The sequence below is a fragment of the Scyliorhinus torazame genome, chromosome 13 (genome assembly GCF_047496885.1).
Source record: "Scyliorhinus torazame isolate Kashiwa2021f chromosome 13, sScyTor2.1, whole genome shotgun sequence".
In the NCBI taxonomy this organism is placed as follows: Eukaryota; Metazoa; Chordata; class Chondrichthyes; order Carcharhiniformes; family Scyliorhinidae; genus Scyliorhinus; species Scyliorhinus torazame.
Window position 1 is genome coordinate 228,138,118 of NC_092719.1, and position 22,626 is coordinate 228,160,743.

Below are 22,626 nucleotides of genomic sequence, written 5' to 3' on the forward strand. Positions count from 1 at the left end.
CTTTCACTGAGTCCCCGCTGCTCTCCTCGCGCTCTTTCACTGTGTCCCCGCCGCTCTCCTCGCGCTCTCTCACTGTGTCCCCGCCGCTCTCCTCGCGCTCTTTCACTGTGTCCCCGCCGCTCTCCTCGCGCTCTTTCACTGTGTCCCCGCCGCTCTCCTCGCGCTCTTTCACTGTGTCCCTGCCGCTCTCCTCGCGCTTTTTCACTGTGTCCCCGCCGCTCTCTTTTATCCTGTGTCCCCGCCGCTCGCCTCGCGCTCTCTCACTGTGTCCCCGTTGCTCTCCTCGCGCTCTTTCACTGTGACCCCACCGCTCTCCTCGCGCTCTCTCACTGTGTCCCCGCTGCTCTCCTTGCGCTCTTTCACTGTGTCCCCGCCGCTCTCCTCGCGCTCTTTCACTGTGTCTCCGCCGCTCTCCTCGCGCTCTTTCACTGTGTCCCCGCCGCTCTCCTCGCGCTCTTTCACTGTGTCCCCGCCGCTCTCCTCGCGCTCTATCACTGTGTCCCCGCCACTCTCCTCGCGCTCTTTCACTGTGTCTCCGCCGCTCTCCTCGCGCTCTTTCACTGTGTCCCCGCCGCTCTCTGGGAACCGATGTAGGAAGTCAGTGGGGACAGAAACAAAAGGCAGGAAGGGAGAGTGTGTAAAGCATGACCAGAGAAAGCAGGGCAGAGAGCAAGGAAGGTCTACATTAAACTGCATTTATTTCAATGCAAGGGGCCTGACGGGCAAAGCGGATGAACTCAGGGCATGGACGGGCACATGGGACTGGGATATTATAGCTATGACTGAAACATGGCTAAGGGAGGGGCAGGACTGGCAGCTCAATGTTCCGGGGTACAGATGCTATAGAAAGGATAGAACAGGAGGTAAGAGAGGAGGGGGAGTGGCGTTTTTGATTAGGGAGAACATCACGGCAGTACTTAGAGGGGATATATCCGAGGGTTCGCCCACTGAGTCTATATGGGTGGAACTGAAAAATAAGAAGGGAGAGATCACCTTGGTAGGACTGTACTACAGGCCCCCAAATAGTCAGCGGGAAATTGAGGAGCAAATATGTAAGGAGATTACAGATAGCTGCAAGAATAATAGGGTGGTAGTAGTAGGGGACTTTAACTTTCCCAACATTGACTGGGACAGTCATAGCATTAGGGGCTTGGATGGAGGGAAATTTGTTGAGTGTATTCAGGAGGAATTTCTCATTCAGTATGTGGATGGACCGACTAGAGAAGGGGCAAAACTTGACCTCGTCTTGGGAAATAAGGAAGGGCAAGTGATAGAAGTGCTAGTGAGGGATCACTTTGGGACAAGTGACCATAATTCCATTAGTTTTAAGATAGCTATGGAGAATGATAGGTCTGGCCCAAGAGTTAAAATTCTTAATTGGGGCAAGGCCAATTTTGATGGTATCAGACAGGAACTTGCAGAGGTAGATTGGGGGAGACTATTGGCAGACAAAGGGACGGCTGGTAAATGGGAGGCTTTTAAAAATGTGTTAACCAGGGTGCAGGGTAAGCACATTCCCTTTAGAGTGAAGGGCAAGGCTGGTAGAAGTAGGGAACCCTGGATGACTCGAGATATTGAGACTCTGGTCAAAAAGAAGAAGGAGGCATATGACGTACATAAGCAACTGGGATCAAGTAGATCCCTTGAAGAGTATAGAGATTGTCGAAATAGAGTTAAGAGGGAAATCAGGAGGGCAAAAAGGGGACATGAAATTGCTTTGGCAAATAATGCAAGGGAGAATCCAAAGAGATTCTACAGATACATAAAGGGGAAAAGAGTAACTAGGGACAGAGTAGGGCCTCTTAAGGATCAACAAGGGCATTTATGTGCAGAGCCACAAGAGTTGGGTGAGATCCTGAATGAATATTTCTCATCGGTATTCACGGTGGAGAAAGGCATGGATGTTAGGAAACTAAGGGAAATAAATAGTGATGTCTTGAGAAGTGTGCATATTACAGAGGAGGAGGTGCTGGAAGTCTTAAAGCGCATCAAGGTAGATAAATCCCCGGGACCTGATGAAATGTATCCCAGGATGTTGTGGGAGGCTAGGGAGGAAATTGCGGGTCCCCTAACTGAGATATTTGAATCATCGGCAGCCACAGGTGAGGTGCCTGAAGATTGGAGAGTGGCGAATGTTGTGCCCTTGTTTAAGAAGGGCAGCAGGGAAAAGCCTGGGAACTACAGACCGGTGAGCCTAACGTCTGTAGTAGGTAAGTTGCTAGAAGGTATTCTGAGAGACAGGATCTACAAGCATTTAGAGAGGCAAGGACTGATTCGGGGCAGTCAGCATGGCTTTGTGCGTGGAAAATCATGTCTCACAAATTTGATTGAGTTTTTTGAGGGAGTGACCAAGAAGGTAGATGAGGGTAGTGCAGTAGACGTTGTCTACATGGACTTTAGCAAAGCCTTTGACAAGGTACCGCATGGTAGGTTGTTGCAGAAGGTTAAAGCTCACGGGATCCAGGGTGAGGTTGCCAATTGGATTCAAAATTGGCTGGACGACAGAAGGCAGAGGGTGGTTGTAGAGGGTTGTTTTTCAAACTGGAGACCTGTGACCAGTGGTGTGCCTCAGGGATCGGTGCTGGGTCCACTGTTATTTGTGATTTATATTAATGATTTGGATGAGAATTTAGGAGGCATGGTTAGTAAGTTTGCAGATGACACCAAGATTGGTGGCATAGTGGATAGTGAAGAAGGTTATCTAGGATTGCAACGGGATCTTGATCAATTAGGCCAGTGGGCCGACGAATGGCAGATGGAGTTTAATTTAGATAAATGTGAGGTGATGCATTTTGGCAGATCGAATCAGGCCAGGACCTACTCAGTTAATGGTATGGCGTTGGGGAGAGTTATAGAACAAAGAGATCTAGGAGTACAGGTTCATAGCTCCTTGAAGGTGGAGTCGCAGGTGGACAGGGTGGTGAAGAAGGCATTCGGCATGCTTGGTTTCATTGGTCAGAACATTGAATATAGGAGTTGGGACGTCTTGTTGAAGTTGTACAGGACATTGGTACGGCCACACTTGGAATACTGTGTGCAGTTCTGGTCACCCTATTATAGAAAGGATATTATTAAACTAGAAAGAGTGCAGAAAAGATTTACTAGGATGTTGCCGGGACTTGATGGTTTGAGTTATAAGGAGAGGCTGGATAGACTGGGACTTTTTTCCCTGGAGCGTAGGAGGCTTAGGGGTGATCTTATAGAGGTCTATAAAATAATGAGGGGCATAGATAAGGTAGATAGTCAACATCTTTTCCCAAAGGTAGGGGAGTCTAAAACTAGAGGGCATAGGTTTAAGGTGAGAGGGGAGAGATTCAGAAGGGCCCAGAGGGGCAATTTCTTCACTCAGAGGGTAGTGAGTGTCTGGAATGGGCTGCCAGAGGTAGTAGTAGAAGCGGGTACAATTGTGTCTTTCAAAAAGCATTTAGATGGTTACATGGGTAAGATGGGTATAGAGGGTTATGGGCCAAGTGCGGGCAACTGGGACTAGCTTAATGGTAAAAAACTGGGCGGCATGGACTGGTTGGGCCGAAGGGCCTGTTTCCATGCTGTAAACTTCTATGATTCTATGATTCTCTCCTCGCGCTCTATCACTGTGTCCCCGCCACTCTCCTCGCGCTCTTTCACTGTGTCCCCGCCGCTCTCCTCGCGCTCTTTCACTGTGTCTCCGCCGCTCTCCTCGCGCTCTTTTATCCTGTGTATCCGCCGCTCTCCTCGCGCTCTTTCACTGTGTCCCCGCCGTTCTCCTCGCGCTCTTTCGCTGTGTCCCCACCGCTCCCTAGTGCTCTTTCACTGTGTCACCGCCGCTCTCCTCGCGCTCTATCACTGTGTCTCCGTCGCTCTCCTCGCGCTCTTTAGCTGTGTCCCCGCCGCTCTCCTCGCGCTCTTTCGCTGTGTCCCCGCCGCTCTCCTCGCGCTCTTTCACTGTGTCCCCGCCGCTCTCCTCGCGCTCTTTCACTGTGTCTCCGCCACTCTCCTCGCGCTCCTTCACTGTGTCCCCGCTGCTCTCCTCGCGCTCTTTCACTGTGTCCCCGCCGCTCTCCTCGCGCTCTCTCACTGTGTCCCCGCCGCTCTCCTCGCGCTCCTTTATCCTGTGTCCCCGCCGCTCTCGCGCTCTTTTATCCTGTGTCCCCGCCACTCTCCTCGCGCTCTTTCACTGTCCCCGCCGCTCTCCTCGCTCTCTTTTATCCTGTGTCCCCGCCGCTCACCTCGCACTCTTTTATCCTGTGTCCCCGCCGCTCTCCTCGCGCTCTTTCACTGTGTCCCCGCCGCTCTCCTCGCGCTCTTTCACTGTGTCATAGAACATAGAACAATACAGCGCAGTACAGGCCCTTCGGCCCACGATGTTGCACCGAAACAAAAGCCATTTAACCTAAACTATGCCATTATCATCCATATGTTTATCCAATAAACTTTTAAATGCCCTCAATGTTGGCGAGTTCACTACTGTAGCAGGTAGGGCATTCCACGGCCTCACTACTCTTTGCGTAAAGAACCTACCTCTGTCCTATATCTATTACCCCTCAGTTTAAAGTTATGTCCCCTCGTGCCAGCCATTTCCATCCGCGGGAGAAGGCTCTCACTGTCCACCCTATCCAACCCCCTGATCATTTTGTATGCCTCTATTAAGTCTCCTCTTAACCTTCTTCTCTCCAACGAAAACAACCTCAAGTCCATCAGCCTTTCCTCATAAGACTTTCCCTCCATACCAGGCAACATCCTGGTAAATCTCCTCTGCACCCGCTCCAAAGCCTCCATGTCCTTCCTATAATGCGGTGACCAGAACTGTACGCAATACTCCAAATGCGGCCGTACCAGAGTTCTGTACAGCTGCAACATGACCTCCCGACTCCGGAACTCAATCCCTCTACCAATAAAGGCCAACACTCCATAGGCCTTCTTCACAACCCTATCAACCTGGGTGGCAACTTTCAGGGATCTATGTACATGGACACCTAGATCCCTCTGCTCATCCACACTTTCAAGAACTTTACCATTAGCCAAATATTCCACATTCCTGTTATTCCTTCCAAAGTGAATCACCTCACACTTCTCTACATTAAACTCCATTTGCCACCTCTCAGCCCAGCTCTGCAGCTTATCTATATCCCTCTGTAACCTGCTACATCCTTCCACACTATCGACAACACCACCGACTTTAGTATCGTCTGCAAATTTACTCACCCACTCTTCTGCGCCTTCCTCTAGGTCATTGATAAAAATGACAAACAGCAACGGCCCCAGAACAGATCCTTGTGGTACTCCACTTGTGACTGTACTCCATTCTGAACATTTCCCATCAACCACCACCCTCTGTCTTCTTTCAGCTAGCCAATTTCTGATCAACATCTCTAAATCACCCTCAATCCCCAGCCTCCGTATTTTCTGCAATAGCCTACCGTGGGGAACCTTATCAAACGCTTTGCTGAAATCCATATACACCACATCAACTGCTCTACCCTCATCTACCTGTTCAGTCACCTTCTCAAAGAACCCAATAAGGTTTGTGAGGCATGACCTACCCTTCACAAAGCCATGCTGACTATCCCTGATCATATTATTCCTATCTAGATGATTATCAATCTTGTCTCTTATAATCCCCTCCAAGACTTTACCCACTACAGACGTGAGGCTCACCGCTCTATAGTTGCCGGGGTTGTCTCTGCTCCCCTTTTTGAACAAAGGGACCACATTTGCTGTCCTCTGGCACTATTCCTGTAGCCAATGATGACATAAAAATCAAAGCCAAAGGTCCAGCAATCTCTTCCCTGGCCTCCCAGAGAATCCTAGGATAAATCCCATCAGGTCCCGGGGACTTATCTATTTTCAGCCTGTCCAGAATTGCCAACACCTCTTCCCTACGTACCTCAATGCCATCTATTCTATTAGCCTGGGGCTCAGCATTCTCCTCCACAACATTATCTTTTTCCTGAGTGAATACTGACGAAAAATATTCATTTAGTATCTCGCCTATCTCTTCAGACTCCACACACAATTTCCCATCCCTGTCCTTGACTAGTCCTACTCTTTCCCTAGTCATTCGCTTATTCCTGACATACCTATAGAAAGCTTTTGGGATTTCCTTGATCCTTCCTGCCAAATACTTCTCATGTCCCCTCCTTGCTCGTCTTAGCTCTCTCTTTAGACCCTTCCTCGCTACCTTGTAACTATCCATCGCCCCAACTGAAACTTCACACCTCATCTTCACATAGGCCTCCTTCTTCCTCTTAACAAGAGATTCCACTTCCTTGGTAAACCACGGTTCCCTCGCTCGACGCCTTCCTCCCTGCCTGACCGGTACATACTTATCAAGAACACGCAGTAGCTGATCCTTGAACAAGCCCCACTGTGTCCCCGCCACTCTCCTCGCGCTCTTTCACTGTGTCCCCGCTGCTCTCCTCGCGCTCTTTCACTGTGTCCCCACCGCTCTCCTCGCGCTCTCTCACTGTGTCCCCGCTGCTCTCCTCGCGCTCTTTCACTGTGTCCCCACCGCTCTCCTCGCGCTCTCTCACTGTGTCCCCACCGCTCTCCTCGCGCTCTCTCACTGTGTCCCCGCCGCTCTCCTCGCGCTCCTTTATCCTGTGTCCCCGCCGCTCTCCTCGCGCTCTTTTATCCTGTGTCCCCGCCGCTCTCCTCGCGCTCTTTCACTGTGTCCCCGCCACTCTCCTCGCGCTCTTTCACTGTGTCCCCGCCGCTCTCCTCGCGCTCTTTTACTCTGTGTCCCCACCGCTCTCCTCGCGCTCTTTCACTGTGTCCCCGCCGCTCTCCTCGCGCTCTTTCACTGTGTCCCCGCCGCTCTCCTCGTGCTCTTTCACTGCGTCCCCGCCGCTCTCCTCGCGCTCTTTCACTGTGTACCCGCCGCTCTCCTCGCGCTCTTTCACTGTGTCCCCGCCGCTCTCCTCGCGCTCTTTCACTGTGTCCCCGCAGCTCTCCTCGCGCTCTTTCACTGTGTCCCCGCCGCTCTCCTCGCGCTCTTTCACTGTGTCCCCGCTGCTCTCCTCGCGCTCTTTTATCCTGAGGCCAACATCTGTAGTGGGGAAAACATAGGGGTCAATAATTCAGGACAAAATTAATTTACACTTCAAATTGACACTAATAAATAAATGTCAGCACAGATTTGTTAAAGATCGATCATGTTTGACTAACTTAATTGAGTTCTGTGAAGTAATGGAGACCCAGAGGGTTGTAAGGGTCATTCCCATACCGATACCTGGGTACCCCACGATGTACTCTTTTCCTAAGAAGGCGATGGAAAGAGGGGGTGGGTTTCTCCGTCCGACCGCACCAGATTTCTGGCTCAGCACGCCACCGGGATGCTCCATTTCGCCGACTGGTCAATGGGGTTTCCCATTGTGGAGCAGCCCCACGCCGTCGGGAAACCTCGGGGCTGCCGGCAAAACGGAGCCTCCGACGGCGGAGAATCCAGCCCAGGGTCTATGAATATTTTTAGGGCAGAGGTGGATAGATTCTTGGTGAGCAAGGGGGTGAAAGGCTATCGGGGTTGGGTGGGAAGCAGATTTGAGGTTACTGTCAAATTAGCCATGATCTTATTAAATGGCGGAGCTCGAGGGGCCGAATGGTGTGCCCCTTGTTTGTATGAGGGTAGTGCAATTGATATGTTTCAAAAGGCTTTGAGATGAAACCCAGTGGGATTAAAAGGTGCAGTGAGAGCACGGATACAGAATTGGCTGAGAGACTGAGAGCCACGGGTCCAGGCTGGTCCCCTGTGGATGTCTCTCTGAAGCCATTCTTACTTTGCAGCTTCTCCAAAGCCTTCACATTCTTCCCAATTGAATAAACCAGAATTGGACTCAATCCTCCAATGGAGGGAACACCAGTGTTAAATATTGATTCAACGTGACTTCCGTGCTTTTGTATTCCATGCCCCTACTTATCAAGCCCAGGATTCTGTATAATTTATAAACCACTTTCTCAACTTTTCCTGCCATCATCGAGGATTTGTGCGCAGAAACTCGCCAGTCCTTTCTCCTGCACCCACTTTAGAATTGCATCATTTTTTGGATTGCCTCTCCTCATTCCACCTACCAAACGTGTCACTTAACACTTGAGTGCATTACAATTCAGCTGCCCATTCACCCATTCCACCAGCCTGTCTATGTCAAAGAACAAAGAAAAATACAGCACAGGAACAGGCCCTTCGACCCTCCAGGCATGTGCCGACCATGCTGCCCGTCTAAACTAAAATCTTCTGCACTTCAGGGGTCCGTATCCCTCTATTCCCATCCTATTCATGTATTTGTCAAGATGCCCCTTAAACGTCACTATTGTCCCTACTTCCTCTGGCAGCGAGTTCCAGGCACCACAACCCTCTGTGTAAAAAACCTTGCCTCGTACATCTCCTCTAAACCTTGCCCCTCACACCTTAAACCTATGCCCCCTAGTAATTGACCCCTCTACCCTGGGAAAAAGCCACTGACTATCCACTGTCTATGCCCCTCATAATTTTGTAGACCTATCAGGTCGCCCCTCAACCTCTGTCGTTCCAGTGAAAACAAACCAAGTTTATTCAACCTCTCCTCATAGCTTATGCCCTCCATACCAGGCAACATCCTGGTAAATCTCTTCTGCACCCTCTCTAAAGCCTCCACATCCTTCTGGTAGTGTGGCGACCAGAATTGAACACTATACTCCAAGTGTGGCCTAACTAAGGTTCTATACAGCTGCAACATGACTTGCCAATTCTTATACTCAATGCCCCGGCCAATGAAGGCAAGCATGCCGTATGCCTTCTTGACTACCTTCTCCACCTGTGTTGCCCCTTTCAATGACCTGTGGACCTGTACACCCAGATCCCTCTGCCTGTCAAGATTCTTAAGGGTTCTACCATTTACTGTATATTACCCAACTGTATTAGACCTTCCAAAATGCATTACCTCACATTTGTCCGGTTTAAACTCCATCTGCCATCTCTCCGCCCAAGTCTCCAAATGATCTAAATCCTGCTGTATCCTCTGACAGTCCTCATCACTATCCGCAATTCCACCAACCTTTGTGTCGTCTGCAAACTTACTAATCAAAGCAGTTACATTTTCCTCCAAATTATTTGTATATACGACAAACCGCAAAGGTCCCAGCACTGATCCCTGCGGAACACCACTCGTCGCAGCCCTCCAATTAGAAAAGAACCCTTTCACTGCTACCCTGTCTTTTATGAAAGTTCTGTATCCACCTTGCCAGCTCACCCCTGATCCCGTGTGACTTCACCTTAAGTACCAGTCTGCCATGAAAGACCTTGTCAAAGGCCTTCCTGAAGTCCATCTAGACAACATCCACTGTCCTACCCTCATCAGTCATCTTCATCACTTCCTTGAAAAACATGATCAAGTTACTGAGGCACGACCCCCCTTCACAAAACCATGCTGCCTGTCGTTAATACGTCCACTTGCTTCCAAATGGGAGTAAATCCTGTCTCGAAGAACCTTTCCAATAGAACTGCAAATTCCGCAGTTACCCGAGACCGGAATTGAACCTGGGTCTCTGGTGCTGTGAGGTAGCAGTGCGAATCACTGTGCAACCATGCCACCTGGAACTCGAAATTGCTCCTTGTCCTTTTTGATAACTAACCCGACGTTATGTTACTATGATCACTGACCCCTAAATATTCCCCTACTAACCCTTGATTAATCATTCCCTGTAATAATAATAATCATATTGTCACAAGTGGGCTTACATTAACACTGCAATGAAGTTACTGTGAAATTCCCCTAGTCGCCACATTCCGGCGCCTGTTCGGGTACACAGAGGGAGAATTCAGAATGTCCAATTTTCCTGACAACACGTCTTTCGGGACTTGTGGGAGGAAACCGGAGCACCCAGAGGAAACCCACGCAGACACGGGGAGACGTGCAGACTCCACACAGACAGTGACCCAAGCCGTGAATCGAACCCGGGTCCCTGGAACCAAATCCAGCAATGCCTCCTTCCTTGTTAGATATACTCGAAAAACTCTTGGCCCCTCTGCTCTTTCCACTCTCACTAACCCAGTCTATATTAGATAGTTCTCCTTTATGCCTACTCTGTAGGTTTTGCACCTCTCTGTGATTTCCTTGGCAATTTGTTTGTCTGTATCTTTCACGTTCATTGATGACCATATGGCTGAATTCAAGGTTCGGTTTGAGAGACGAGCGAATCACAAAGCTAGCGTTTAAATTTAAATAAGGACACAGGATGCTGGAAGGAGATGGATAAAACTATAGATGAACCATGAGGTGTTTAAGGAGTATTGGGTAAAATGCAAGACCTACCCATACCGCTGAAGGGAAACCGATCAACTTTGGTAATTAAACAACCTTGATCAACAAGAGAGTTGAGAAATAATATCAAAATGAAAGGGATGAAATGAATTACATCAATTATAGGAACATAGGAAATTGGGATAGGTGATTCAGCCCAGCTCGCCCCTCCATTCAAACCAATTGATCATGAACGGCATCCACTTCAACACCATTGTTTTACAACTATTCCCATATCCCTTGAAGTCATTACTCTCCAGAAATGTATCAATTTCCTGTTTTAAACTTACTCAATAATTGGGTTTCCACAGCCCCCTCGAGTTGAGGGTTCCAAAGATTCACCACCTTCCGCATGAAGAAATTCCTCCTCAGCCCAGTCTTAAATGGCCTGACCCTTATTCTGAGGCAATGTCCCCTGGTTCTAGACTCAACAGCCAGAGGAAACGTCTTATCCACATCCACCCTCTCACCTGTCATTGTTTGAACCTAGAGAGAACCTCACAGCACCAGGTACCCGGTTCAATCCCAGTCTCGGGTAACTGCGTGGAGTTTGCACTTCGCCCCGTGTTTGGGAAATTATTGGAGAGGATAAGGACACCAAAACTGCCACAATACCCCAGGTGTGGCCTCACTAAGGCCCTATACAATTGCAGTAAAACATCCCTATTCCTATACTCAAATCCTCTCGTTATCAAGGCCGATATACCATTTGCCGCCTTCACTGCCTGCTGTACCTGCGCGCTTACTTTCAGTGACTGATGCACGAGGACACCAAGATCTCGCTGAGTTTCCACCTCTCTCAATTTACACCCATTCAAGTAATAATCTGCCTTCCTATTTTTGATACCAATGTTTATAACCTCACATTTATCCACATTATATTGCATCTGCTAAGCATATGCCCACTCACCCAGCCGGTCCAAATCCCGCTGAAGCATCTCTGTATCCTCCTCACAGCTCACCCTCCCACCCAACTTTGTATCATCTGCAAATTTGGAGATATTACATTTAGTTCCCTCGTCCAAATCATTAATGCAGTTGGGGTCCCAGCACAGATCCCTGCGGTACCCCGCTAGTCACTGCCCACCAATCAGAAAATGACACATTTATTCCAACCTTTTGCTTCCTGTCTGCTAACCAGCTTTCTATCCATCTCAAGACACTACCCACAATCCCATGTGCTTTAACTTTACATATTAAGGGCAGCACGGTGGCGCAGTGGATTAGCCCTGTTGCCTCACGGCGACGAGGTCCCAGGTTCGATCCCGGCACTGGGTCACTGTCCGTGTGGAGTTTGCACATTCTCCCCATGTTTGCGTGGGTTTCGCCCCCACACCCACTGCTTCTCCCTGGTCAACTCTACTAGAAAATAGAAAAGATAGTGAGAGCTGCACAGAAGCTGATATCTATGGGTAACAATGGTTGGTACGGGGGGATGGTTGATATGTGGGGTAGGGTATCATTGTGTTAATTTGTCACAAGTTTAAGTAAAATATACTCTTCTTCCGATGCTTTGAGTCCCACTCAGTTTCATTATATACTGCACTCCGAAACTGCCGTATAATCAAGTGTAATTAACTATCTTTCGGCCAGTAGATCCCGGGAGAGATCCCGACAGCCAGATCAGAATCCCGCCCAAAATGGGCGGGGCCAAGCATCACAAAACCCAGTTAGGCGTGATTACCCGTGATCCACCGGCCTCCCCAGGGAATCTCCAGCCACGTGTCCTTCAGTGTCACACAAAGGCGGACCAGGTGGAAGGGCACCCAGAGGGTCTCCCAGGCTATCGGATGGCCAGGGATGGGGCAGGATGGCCCCCTGGCTCTCCCCCTGAAATGTGGGGCACCTTGGCACTGTCAGGCTGGCACCCTGGTACTGCCAAGGTGCCTGGGTGGCACTGCAAAGTCAGCAGGAGATGTACCAGTGTGGCAGTGCCAAGGTTCCCGGATCCCATGGTGACACTACCAAGGGTCCAGGCCTGAGGGGGACTGTGCCCATGAAAGGAGGGTGAAGGGTTGTATGAAGTGTGTGTGTGTGGGGGGGGGGGGGGGTGCAGGGAAGGTTTAAAGGGGGATCTGGAAGGTTGGGAGGGGGGGGGAAGAGTGTTTGTCCTGGAAGGGGGGTGCCTGAAAAGGGGGTCCCTCAGCAACCCTATAGTGGGGCGTCATCACTTGGGGAGGTGGATGAATCCCCCTGTATGTGTGGGGGATGACACTGCCCATGGGTGGAGGCTGTGGGTGACCACTTAAGGATCGGCACCACCTTTCAAAATGATGGCCCGATCGCGGAGGAGCAGGGCTGATCACTGAGTTCAGCTCCCCAGTGATAGAAATAAGTCTAAATATGGGCTAGCACGAAGGGAAACTCCCCAGGGCCCAGAAAAGTGACAAAGTGTGGTCAGATAGCAGTGGGGAAACTCGCACGGATGGGGTGTGTTGGGGGGGGGGGGGGGGGGGGGGGGGGGGGGGGGGCTGGACACAGAGTCGCGGGGGGTGGGTCCGAGGATGGCAGGCGGGGCCCAGTGCCAGGGGGCTGATGCCAGCTCACCCGTGCGGTCCGGTGGAGGTTGTCGATCTTCTTGCGGCACTGGGTGGTGGTCGTCCTGGTGACACTCCCCAAGCTGACGGCTGCTGCCTAGCCTCCCAGGCGGCACTAGGATTCAAATGCGTCCGTGAGCCTGGCCAGTTCGGCACCCTGAATCGCGGAGCTGGTCTGCGCCCCGAATCGCGGAGCTGGTTTCCGTGGTGACGTGGCTGCGTGCTGTCTGTGGGAAGGGTTTAAGTGCTGCTCCCCCTCATTACAGGGGACCAGCTGTTCCCAGCCAATCAGCCGGCGGGATAGTCATTTATGGCATAAAGTCCGTGAGCGTTCGAGTGCCCTAATTAACGTTAGAAACTGGTGACGGCCTCACCACGTCGGGAACACCTGGCGGATCCCACTCGCTACCACACTTCGAACGAACTTGGTTAGATTGCGCCTTATATCATAATGAGTTCTTTAAAACTATAGATGGCCACTGCACAGAAAGATCATCTTCCAATAACTGCATTTTATTTTTCATTTCATGAAATTTCTGATAATCTTAATGCTTTAAAATGTGAATCAACATTTTTGACAGCTTTGAATGTCCCTCCCCTCTCAGGCTGTAAAGTGGAATCCATTTTCCTCAATATCGAAGCCGTCAACACACACCGAGAAAAACCAGAGGTGAGGTGGAAAACCCAGTTAAATTATTTCATTTTAAAAATTCAATAGGCTTTGTAAAATATTCTTGGTATAGTTATTCAGACAGCTCCTGAGAAGGGTGGTCAAATATGCCCATGAGTTTGATGTCAAACATTGGACAGTTTTACTCTCAGTAACCTGCAAGCCTTTTTATTTTTTTATTCTTTTTTGGGGCGGAACATCGCTGGAGAGGCCGGCATTTATTGTCCATCTCTAATTGCTCTTAAGAAGGTGGTGTTGAACTGCCTTCTTGAACCCACTCCAATCCATGAGGTGTAGGTACACCCACTATGCTGTTAGGGAAGGAGTTCCAGGATGTTGCCTCAGGAACGGTGGTATATTTCTACGCCAGGGTGGTGAGTGACTTGGAGGGGAACCCGTGGGGTTCCCAGGTATCTGCTGTGCTTGTCCTTCTAGATGGCCGTGGTCGTGGGTTTGGAAGGTGCTGCCTAAGGAACCTTGGTGAATTCCTGCAGAGCATCTTGTAGATGGTACACACGGCTGCTACTGTGTTGGTGGTTGTCCAGGTCTTGCTGCATTTGCTTTAGTGTCTGAGGAGTTGCGAATGGTGCTGAACATTGTGCAGTCATCCGCAAACATCCCCACATCTGACCTTCTGATGGAAGGGAGGTCATTGATGTAGCAGTTGAAGATGGTTGGGCCGAGGACACTACCCTGAGGAACTCCTGCAGTGATGTCCTGGGGCTGAGATGATTGACCAACATCCACAACTGCACTATATAGAGAGAGATAATGTTTTGGCACTTAGCCCAACAGCAACATTGTATTGTGCTAGCCGCGATAGTCTTATATCAACGTGTTAAACTAGCAGCTACAGTGTTAACTGTAGCACGGTAGCATTATGGTTAGCATAATTGCTTCACAGCTCCAGGGTCCGAGGTTCGATTCCTGGCTTGGGTCACTGTCTGTGCGGAGTCTGCACGTTCTCCCCGTGTGTGCGTGGGTTTCCTCCGGGTGCTCCGGTTTCCTCCCACAGTCCAAAGATGTGCAGGTTAGGAGGATTGGCCACGATAAATTGTCCTTAGTGACCAAAATTGCCCTTAGTGTCAGGTGGGGTTACTGGGTTATGGGGATAAGGTGGAGGTGTGGGCTTGGGTAGGGTGCTCTTTCAAAGAGCCGGTGCAGACTCGATGGGCCAAATGGCCTCCTTCTGCACTGTAAATTCTATGGTGTAATGATCCCAGAGAGGAATCCTCTCGAGGCCAACATACAGAAAACCGATGGACAAGGATTTTCACTTTTTAAAAATTTTACTGTAACAAACCAACTAAAATTAACAAAATTCAAACATTCATTTTAATAAAGGATATTTCAACTAAAAAGCGCCTGTTCGGGTACACAGAGGGAGAATTCAGAATGTCCACATTACCTCAACAAGCACATCTTTCGGGACTGGTGGGAGGAAACCGGAGCACCCGGAGGAAACCCACGCACACACGGGGAGAACGTGCAGACTCCGCACAGACAGTGACCCAAGCCGGGAATCGAACCCGGGACCCTGGCCCTGTGAAGCAACGGTGGTAACCACACCTTAGCTCCACTCCACACAATCAAACGCCTTCTCTGCATCCAGCGCCACCAGCACCTCCAACCCCTTTCTTTCTGCCGGAGAAATCACCACATTCAACAGAGTGCGCACATTAGCCAGAAGTGTCTGTCCTTCACAAACTCCATCTGTTCTTCCCCAATCATAAGACATGGGAGCAGAATTAGGCCTCTCGGCCCATCGAGTCTGCTCCACCATTCAATCATGGCTCATCTTTGGGAGGCACTCTTCCAACCTAAGTGTCAACGCCTTTGCCAGAATCTTGGCATCCACATTCAATAATAATTTTTTTCATAAGTTTAGAATACCAATACCTAATTTCCCCCCCCCCCCCCCCCCCCAATTAAGGGGTAATTTAGCGTGGCCAATCCACCTCCCCTGCACATCTTTGGGTGTTGGAATGAAAGCCACGTAGACATGGGGAGAAGGTGCAAACTCCACTCGGACAGTGACCTGGGGCTGGAATCGAACCTGGGACCTCAGCGCTCAGACAGCAGTGCTAACCACTGTTCCACCGTGCCTCCCTCGGGCAGCAGTGCTAACCACTGTAGCAGATGGAATACAATGTGGAAAAGTGTGAGGTTATACACTTTGGGAGGAGGAATGGAGGCATAGGCTATTTTTAAATGGGGAAATGCTTCGGAAATCAAAAGCACAATGGAACTTGGGAGTCCTTGTTCAAGATTCTGTTAAGGTTAACGTGCAGGTTCAGTCAGCAATCACCCCCCCCCCCCCTTTACAAACTTACAACTCCCCCAAAAATTCCCACCTTTCGGCAACACAAAACAACCATAAGACCCAACTTTTGCAGACTTCACCCCTCTACCCCACACCACCCCTCGGTTCTCTTCCAGTTTATGGTCCCTTATAAAGTCGTTCGCCTCCTCTGGTGTCTCAAAATAGTGCTCCCGGCCGATGAATATAACCCAAAGTCTGTTATACCGTCAATTCACTGTGAGACCGTGAGAACGAGTGAATACTAGGCTTTATTATCCAGGAACTCGCCTGCCAGTATCTGCTGTACAAATGAGTGCCACCCACAGGTGGCCGGGTCTATATATCCCCCGGTGAAGGCGGAGCCCACCGGGGTTCCAGTACAGTACCTGGAAGTAGACCGTATTATCATTTCCAGGTCATAGGTCACAGCACTATACAGACAGTTCATACTTGGGTGAATACATTCACCCCAGTCTCGTCGAGCGCAGCACCCCGAAAGGAATCTTCCATTGATACAACACTGTTGAATCCCGTGCACCTCTTTGCCAGCTCCGCGTCAACATTGGCCACCAATGTTATTGAGTGAATCTGGCCATGCACAATAGGCTCGATTTGGAGGAACACAGAGATCTTGGAGGCTTGTGGGGTTGAAGGAAGTTACAGAGAGGCAAGGCCATGGAGGTCATAGGAAAATGATTTGAAAATGTGGCATTGCTGGATGAGAGCCGCTGTTAGAGGGAACATTGTGATTCACGTTGATGAAAGTTCGGATATAGTTGTCTGGAATTTCCTGGCCGACCATGCCAGCAGCATCTCCGTGTCCCATCCATGCTGCAGATCCCCGATGGCACGAGGCGCATTCAACGGGAATTCCCGTTGGCGTGGCAGGAGCAGGACCAGTAGATCCTGTCACTGGCCAATCACGGGCTGCCTCCTCGCAACGGGTTGCACAGAAAATCCCACCCAACAAATCTAATTATCCAGGTATTCTATTTCATAGAATTTACAGTGCAGAAGGAGGCCATTTGGCCCATCGAGTTTGCACTGGCCCTTGGAAAGAGCACACTGCTTAAGCCCACACATCCACCCCATTCCTGTAACCCAGTAACCCCACCTAACCTTTGGACAGTAAGGGGCAATTTAGCACGGCCAATCCACCTAACCTGCACATCTTTGGACTGTGGGAGGAAACCGGAGCACCCGGAGGAAACTCATGCAGACACATGGAGAACGTGTCCACTGCGCACAGACAGTGACCCAAGCCAGGAATCGAACCTGGGATCCTGGAGCTGTGAAGCATCAATGCTAACCAATGTGGTGCCCCTTATTTGTAAGTATTAATGTTCCCAGAACTGGGCCCAGTGGGGTGTGCACAGACCACGTAATAAACAGAACTGCAGCACTGAAACCAACTGAAGTGAATGGATAAAAGCAATGTGACCACTTTAACAGCATTGAAATTTCACTTGAATAATTTAGCTTTGATGCAAGTTATGCTTGTTTCCAAAACAGAATTTGCACCATTCTTTGTGGTGCTAAGGATGTAGTGCAAGCTGAAATTTAACTGCAACAATCTTTAACTCTGGTAAGAAGTGAAATGTGAAGTTTAACACTGGGAACTTGCCTGTGTTTGAAGGAGGGAGGAGAGAATTCCACCTTCTTGAGGCAAGAAGTGATGGCTGGTAAATGCTGGCCTGGATGCCCAAATCAAGGCCACCCCTCTCACCCCTCTCCTGAATTCGGTACTGTTTTTATTTGGCACTGTCTTGATTTGATGACTCCTCGTTCTGATGAAAGGTCACCTCGACCTGAAAGGTTTCTCTCTCTCCACAGACTCTGCTTGACCTGCTGCGTATTTCCAGCATTTTCTGGTTTTATTTCAAATTTCCAGCATCTGCAGCATTTTACTTTAGTAATTGAAACGTCACCTCCAGTTCCACCCATCAAATCCAGTCACAATTTTAAAGATTACAAAACATAGAAACATAGGGGGGGGAAATGTTTCACTCGGTCAGTCACACAAGAAGTACAAAGGGGTTCATTTTAATGGAGTAATTTACACCTTGAACAATGGTTGAAGTGTGAACCACCATAATCACAACAACAAACACCCAGGCCTTCCAATCCAGTTACTGCAATTGATCCCCATCTCCAACATCCCCCCCTCCATCACCAAAACCCACCAACCCACCACATTGTGTCCCTCCATGTCGAATGGTGCACGGAATGTAAATAACTCTGAGGACGATGTAACCTTTTGCAGTTTTTCAATGGGAGCATGTAACTAATTGCATTTCCGTTGTGCTTCAGTTAACTGGTATTCCTGGTGTTGGTGTGTTTTATTGTTCACAGTTTCTGTTTTATTGTCATGCAGAATGTAGACATTTCGAGACCTCCCGAGGAAGCCCTTGTAACCGTCCCTGCTCACCAATGAGACTTGCTGCCTCTCCTGTCACCATTGCTGCCCTAACACGGGGGACATCCCTCACCATCTAACCTTGTGATGCAACCAGTTTTTATTTCAAATTCTTAAATAACTGAAAATAAATGATTTTACTTGTGGCTCTTTTATGAAGTGTTCATAGATTAAAATGTTCCAGGACACAAGAAGCTTTGGGTAACAGTGCAATGAAATTGTGATGAAATATCACCAAATCCAATTTTAACCAATCTGCACAACTCCTTCTGTGTGGAATAGGCTATAACCACTGACTGAGCCTCAATAACTGATTCAATAGATCTACAACTGGACATGTATTCATCATCCGTCAGATTGTTTACTCTGGGAGTTTGCACTGTGCCTTTGAAAAGCAGTAATAATGTCGAGAGGGAATAATCAGCTGGGAACGCCAACAGGATCCATTTGCGGAAATATTCAAATGTTCAAAACTGTTTACATTTAATAACTCCTTTTATATTTGGCATCGTGTTAGTTTAACCTGGAATCGGGATTGGTTTAACCTGGTATAGGGGTTGGTTTAACCTGGTGTAGGGATTGGTTTAACCTGGTTATAGGGGTTGGTTTAACCTGGTATTGGGGTTGTTTTAACCTGGTGTAGGGATTGGTTTAACCTGGTATAGGGGTTGGTTTAAGCTGGTATAGGGGTTGGTTTAACCAGGTATAGGGGTTGGTTTAACCTGGTATAGGGGTTGTTTTAACCTGGTGTAGGGATTGGTTTAACCTGGTATAGGGGTTGGTTTAACCTGCTACAGGAATTAGTTTAACCGGGAATCGGGATTGGTTTAACCTGGTATAGGGGTTGGTTTAACCTGGTATAGGGGTTGGTTTAACCTGGTTATAGGGGTTGGTTTAACCTGCTACAGGAATTAGTTTAACTGGGAATCGGGATTGGTTTAGCCTGGTAAAAGGGTTGGTTTAACCTGGAATCAGGATTGGTTTAACCTGGTATAGGGGTTGGTTTAACCTGCTACAGGAATTAGTTTAACCGGGAATCGGGATTGGTTTAACCTGGTAAAAGGGTTGGTTTAACCTGGTATCGGGATTGGTTGAACCTGGAATCGGGATTGGATTACGGGAATTGGAATGATTTAACCTGGTTTAGGGGTTGGTTTACCCTGGTATAGAGATTGTTTTAACCTGGTATAGGGGTTGGTTTAACCTGGTATTAGGGTTGGTTTAACCTGGTAATGCTGCACTGTTTTTACAGTAGGGACATACATAGATCAGAACTGGAAAATGAAATATATTTGATGTAATTAAGAGAAGTCTTACCACGCAGCTCGTAGCCAGTATCTCATTCTTGTGACGTGAATCCTAACCAGTGATTCGCAACGTCTTAAATGGGCAGGGACTAAGTTTATATTTGACTGTAAGGGATGCTTAAATTGATTTTTTTTCAGATAATTGATACTGTGTAAATGTGTCCTTCTTTCAGAAGCAGGTTGTGTGTGTTTAACAGTATTATTATGGAATGTTGCATTGCTTGTAATAAATAATTTTAATTATATAAAAGTAACAGAGATGTATAGACCCTATTCAAACTGTGCAAAGTTTGAAACCAGTTTTATTTATCATTGTTCTGGCTGCTTCTCAGTATGTGTTGCTTGATTTAAAGCTGGTTTTAATTAAAATTTGTAGCAATTAATTGTATATTCTTATATCTGAGAGATTCTCCTCCGTTCCGTCTATAACATGTAGTTGTGTTGATGTGCAGTCTGCATTCTGGTTCATCTCCAGTCTGTCCATTCAATGTTCAGACATGTCACTCGAAATATTACATCCCGCTGTGAGAGTGATTGCCGACTGCCCCTGTACCTCCTCCACTATCATTCCTCCTCCATTGTACACGGCTATACATCTCCCTGTACTGGGGGGAATTACCATTTACACTTACTGCCACTCTTTCGAATTTAATCAGAGCTCCTGTTTGTTTATGTGGGCTTCCTCTGAAATCCAGGTGAGTGAAAATGTTGGGAGTACAATGGTTGTACAAGAAGCAGATGATCTTCTTATTCTCACGTTGCAGTTTGTGGGAGCTTTCTGTGCACACAATAGGTGTCATTTCTCCATGATAAGTGATTACATTTCAAAAATACTTCATTATCTGGAAAGTGCTTTGCAACATCCTGACATTGTGAGCGGTGTGAGAGAAAACCTCCTGCACCTCCCTCCCTCCCACCTCCCTTCTCCTCTCACTTCCTCTCCCCTCCCTCCCATCCTCCCCCTCCCTCCCTTCACCTTCTCTCCCTTCCCACCTCCGCCCCTCTACCTCTGTTTGCAATCGAACCAGCCCACTCCCGTTGGCGAAATCAGGATCCCACCGTAGCGCGCCGAGAAACCAATGATCATCACTTAACCCCAATCTCCAATTAAAGGGAGCCACCCCATATCTGGCTGCCCCCTTGTGATCAAACCGCCTCCCCAACAAGTGGCATACGGGCGCAGATTAGTACTCTGATTTAAAAAGGTGAAGCTGGAGGAAGGACTGCTGCAGGTATCCGAGAAGGTGAGTAGCCATCTTCACTGGGGAAAGAGCCCAGGTCACTAGGGTTGCTGCCCCGGTGCTCGGAGGGGTGTGGGGGAGCCACCAGGAAGCCAGCCTCAGTCAGGGTGGGTACTGTAGTGATCTTTACATGGGTATGTACAGAAGGGGCTGATGGGTAATGGAAAGACCACTTAGGGGCAGCACTGGCATGTTATAAAAGGGGAAGCAAGCAGCCCTCTGGCCTCTTTGGCTGATTAGACTGTGAGGCGAACAGAGGCAGAGTGTGGTCAGGCCTAGTTGTAGTGTATAGAAAAGTTGTAACCTTTCTACTAATACAGTTATTAAAGTAAGAACTCGCGCAGTTATTTAAGTTGTGTTGCTCAATAAACCTGTAAAACTTCTGGACGACTTAGAGCCTTCTTCCAAAGCCTCTACTGTAACTGAGTTGAGTAGCACAGATTACCTGCCTTACAGGTAACAAAACATGGTACCAGATTGGCTTTAATCGGACAGTACTAGATAGATTAGGTTAGAGACCAGAAAGAACCAAAACAAGCAGCAAAAGTAATGGGCCGGCCGCTCGACTGTGGAAGACTTCGCAGCATTTTGATTCCAAACAACCGACTGAAGCGATGGACCACTCGCCACTCCCAGAGTTGCTGAAAACTACCGGTAACTTAAATAGTAACTGGGAAATGTATAAACAGCAGCTTCAAATATACATGGCAGCTACTGCCTTAAATGCAGCCCCCAATGAGAGAAAGATTGGGATATTACTCTCAACGGCAGACCGGCAAGCTGTAGACATGTATAACTCTTTTACGTATGGTGACAATGAAGATAAAACTAGCTTTCAAGTGAAAATGGCAAAATTTGATGAACTCTGTAAATCAGTCAAATGAAATCATGGAACGATTTAACCTGCGTAACAGATTCCAAAAAACCGGGGAGACTATCTCTAATTTTGTCACAGATCTCCGACTGCTAGCACAAGAGTGTAACTATGCTGATGTAACAGACTCCATCATCAGGGATCAATTAATCTATGGTCTCTCAGATGAAAATTTATGGGAATCATTAATGCAGCAAAATGATTTAACTTTAAAAACTACCATAGCAAAATACTTACAGCAAGCACAGAAAAAACAGCAGTACCTGGAGTTTCTTGAGAAAAAAACATGGAGAAAGTACTCCACGAGGTCGAAGATGTCAAAATGCTCCCCTCTCCTCACAGGCCTTTTCCGGCTGCTGGTGCCCATTACAGAATGTCTGCGCATGCGCGCAATCAGGAAGAACGCGATCACGCAAGATCCCGGTATGCGCATGCGCAGTATGTAAAATACCGACCCCTGCCAGAAGAGTGAGCCGCGCATGCGCAATCGCTGCCAACGCGTGACGTCACGGACGTCATGACGTGCTACCGCTGTGGCACCGCCCATATAAAAGGGAAATGTCCTGCACGAGGGAAAAGATGTTTAAAGTGCTCCAAGATTAATCTTTTTGCCTCCCAGTGTCAGTCCACAGCCAAATATTACTCTCCAATGTAAAGACATGGAAACTTCAAGGTTCGCACAGTAGATGCAATGGACATTCAGACCCAAAGAAAACCTTTCTGACCACAAAGAGTTCCACTCCTGGGACAACACATACGGCGTTGGAATCATAAATGCCACAGAGGAGCCGCACGAGCTGACCACAAAGCCTCAATACGTGCATACCATTGAATCCACAAGCGAATGGAGTGCCGCGTGCAAGTGAACAACTCCCCAATTACGTTCAAGCTCGACACGGGAGCATTCGCAAACTTACAGGTTTTTTTTAAATTTAGAGTACCCAATTCATTTTCTCCAATTCAGGGGCAATTTAGCGTGGCCAATCCACCTACCTTGCACATTTTTGGGTTGTGGGGGCGAAACCC

The 22,626-nt window shown here is 48.5% G+C and overlaps 1 protein-coding gene across 7 annotated transcripts in view; it reads left to right on the plus strand.

Moving 5' to 3' along the window:
- Positions 1-22,626, plus strand: part of LOC140388658 (6-phosphofructo-2-kinase/fructose-2,6-bisphosphatase 4-like) — a 442,444-nt gene that overhangs the window by 363,875 nt on the left and 55,943 nt on the right. For 5 of the 7 annotated variants that reach the window (XM_072473142.1, XM_072473143.1, XM_072473139.1 and 2 more), the window contains 2 exons: positions 13,396-13,460; positions 18,115-19,868. In XM_072473142.1, the coding sequence (XP_072329243.1) occupies positions 13,396-13,460; positions 18,115-18,258 (209 nt within the window). In that variant the 3' untranslated portion in view covers positions 18,259-19,868. Of the gene's footprint in view, positions 1-13,395; positions 13,461-18,114; positions 19,869-22,626 lie in introns of those variants that run through there. The other 2 variants (XM_072473145.1, XM_072473141.1) reach the window with 2 other exon arrangements.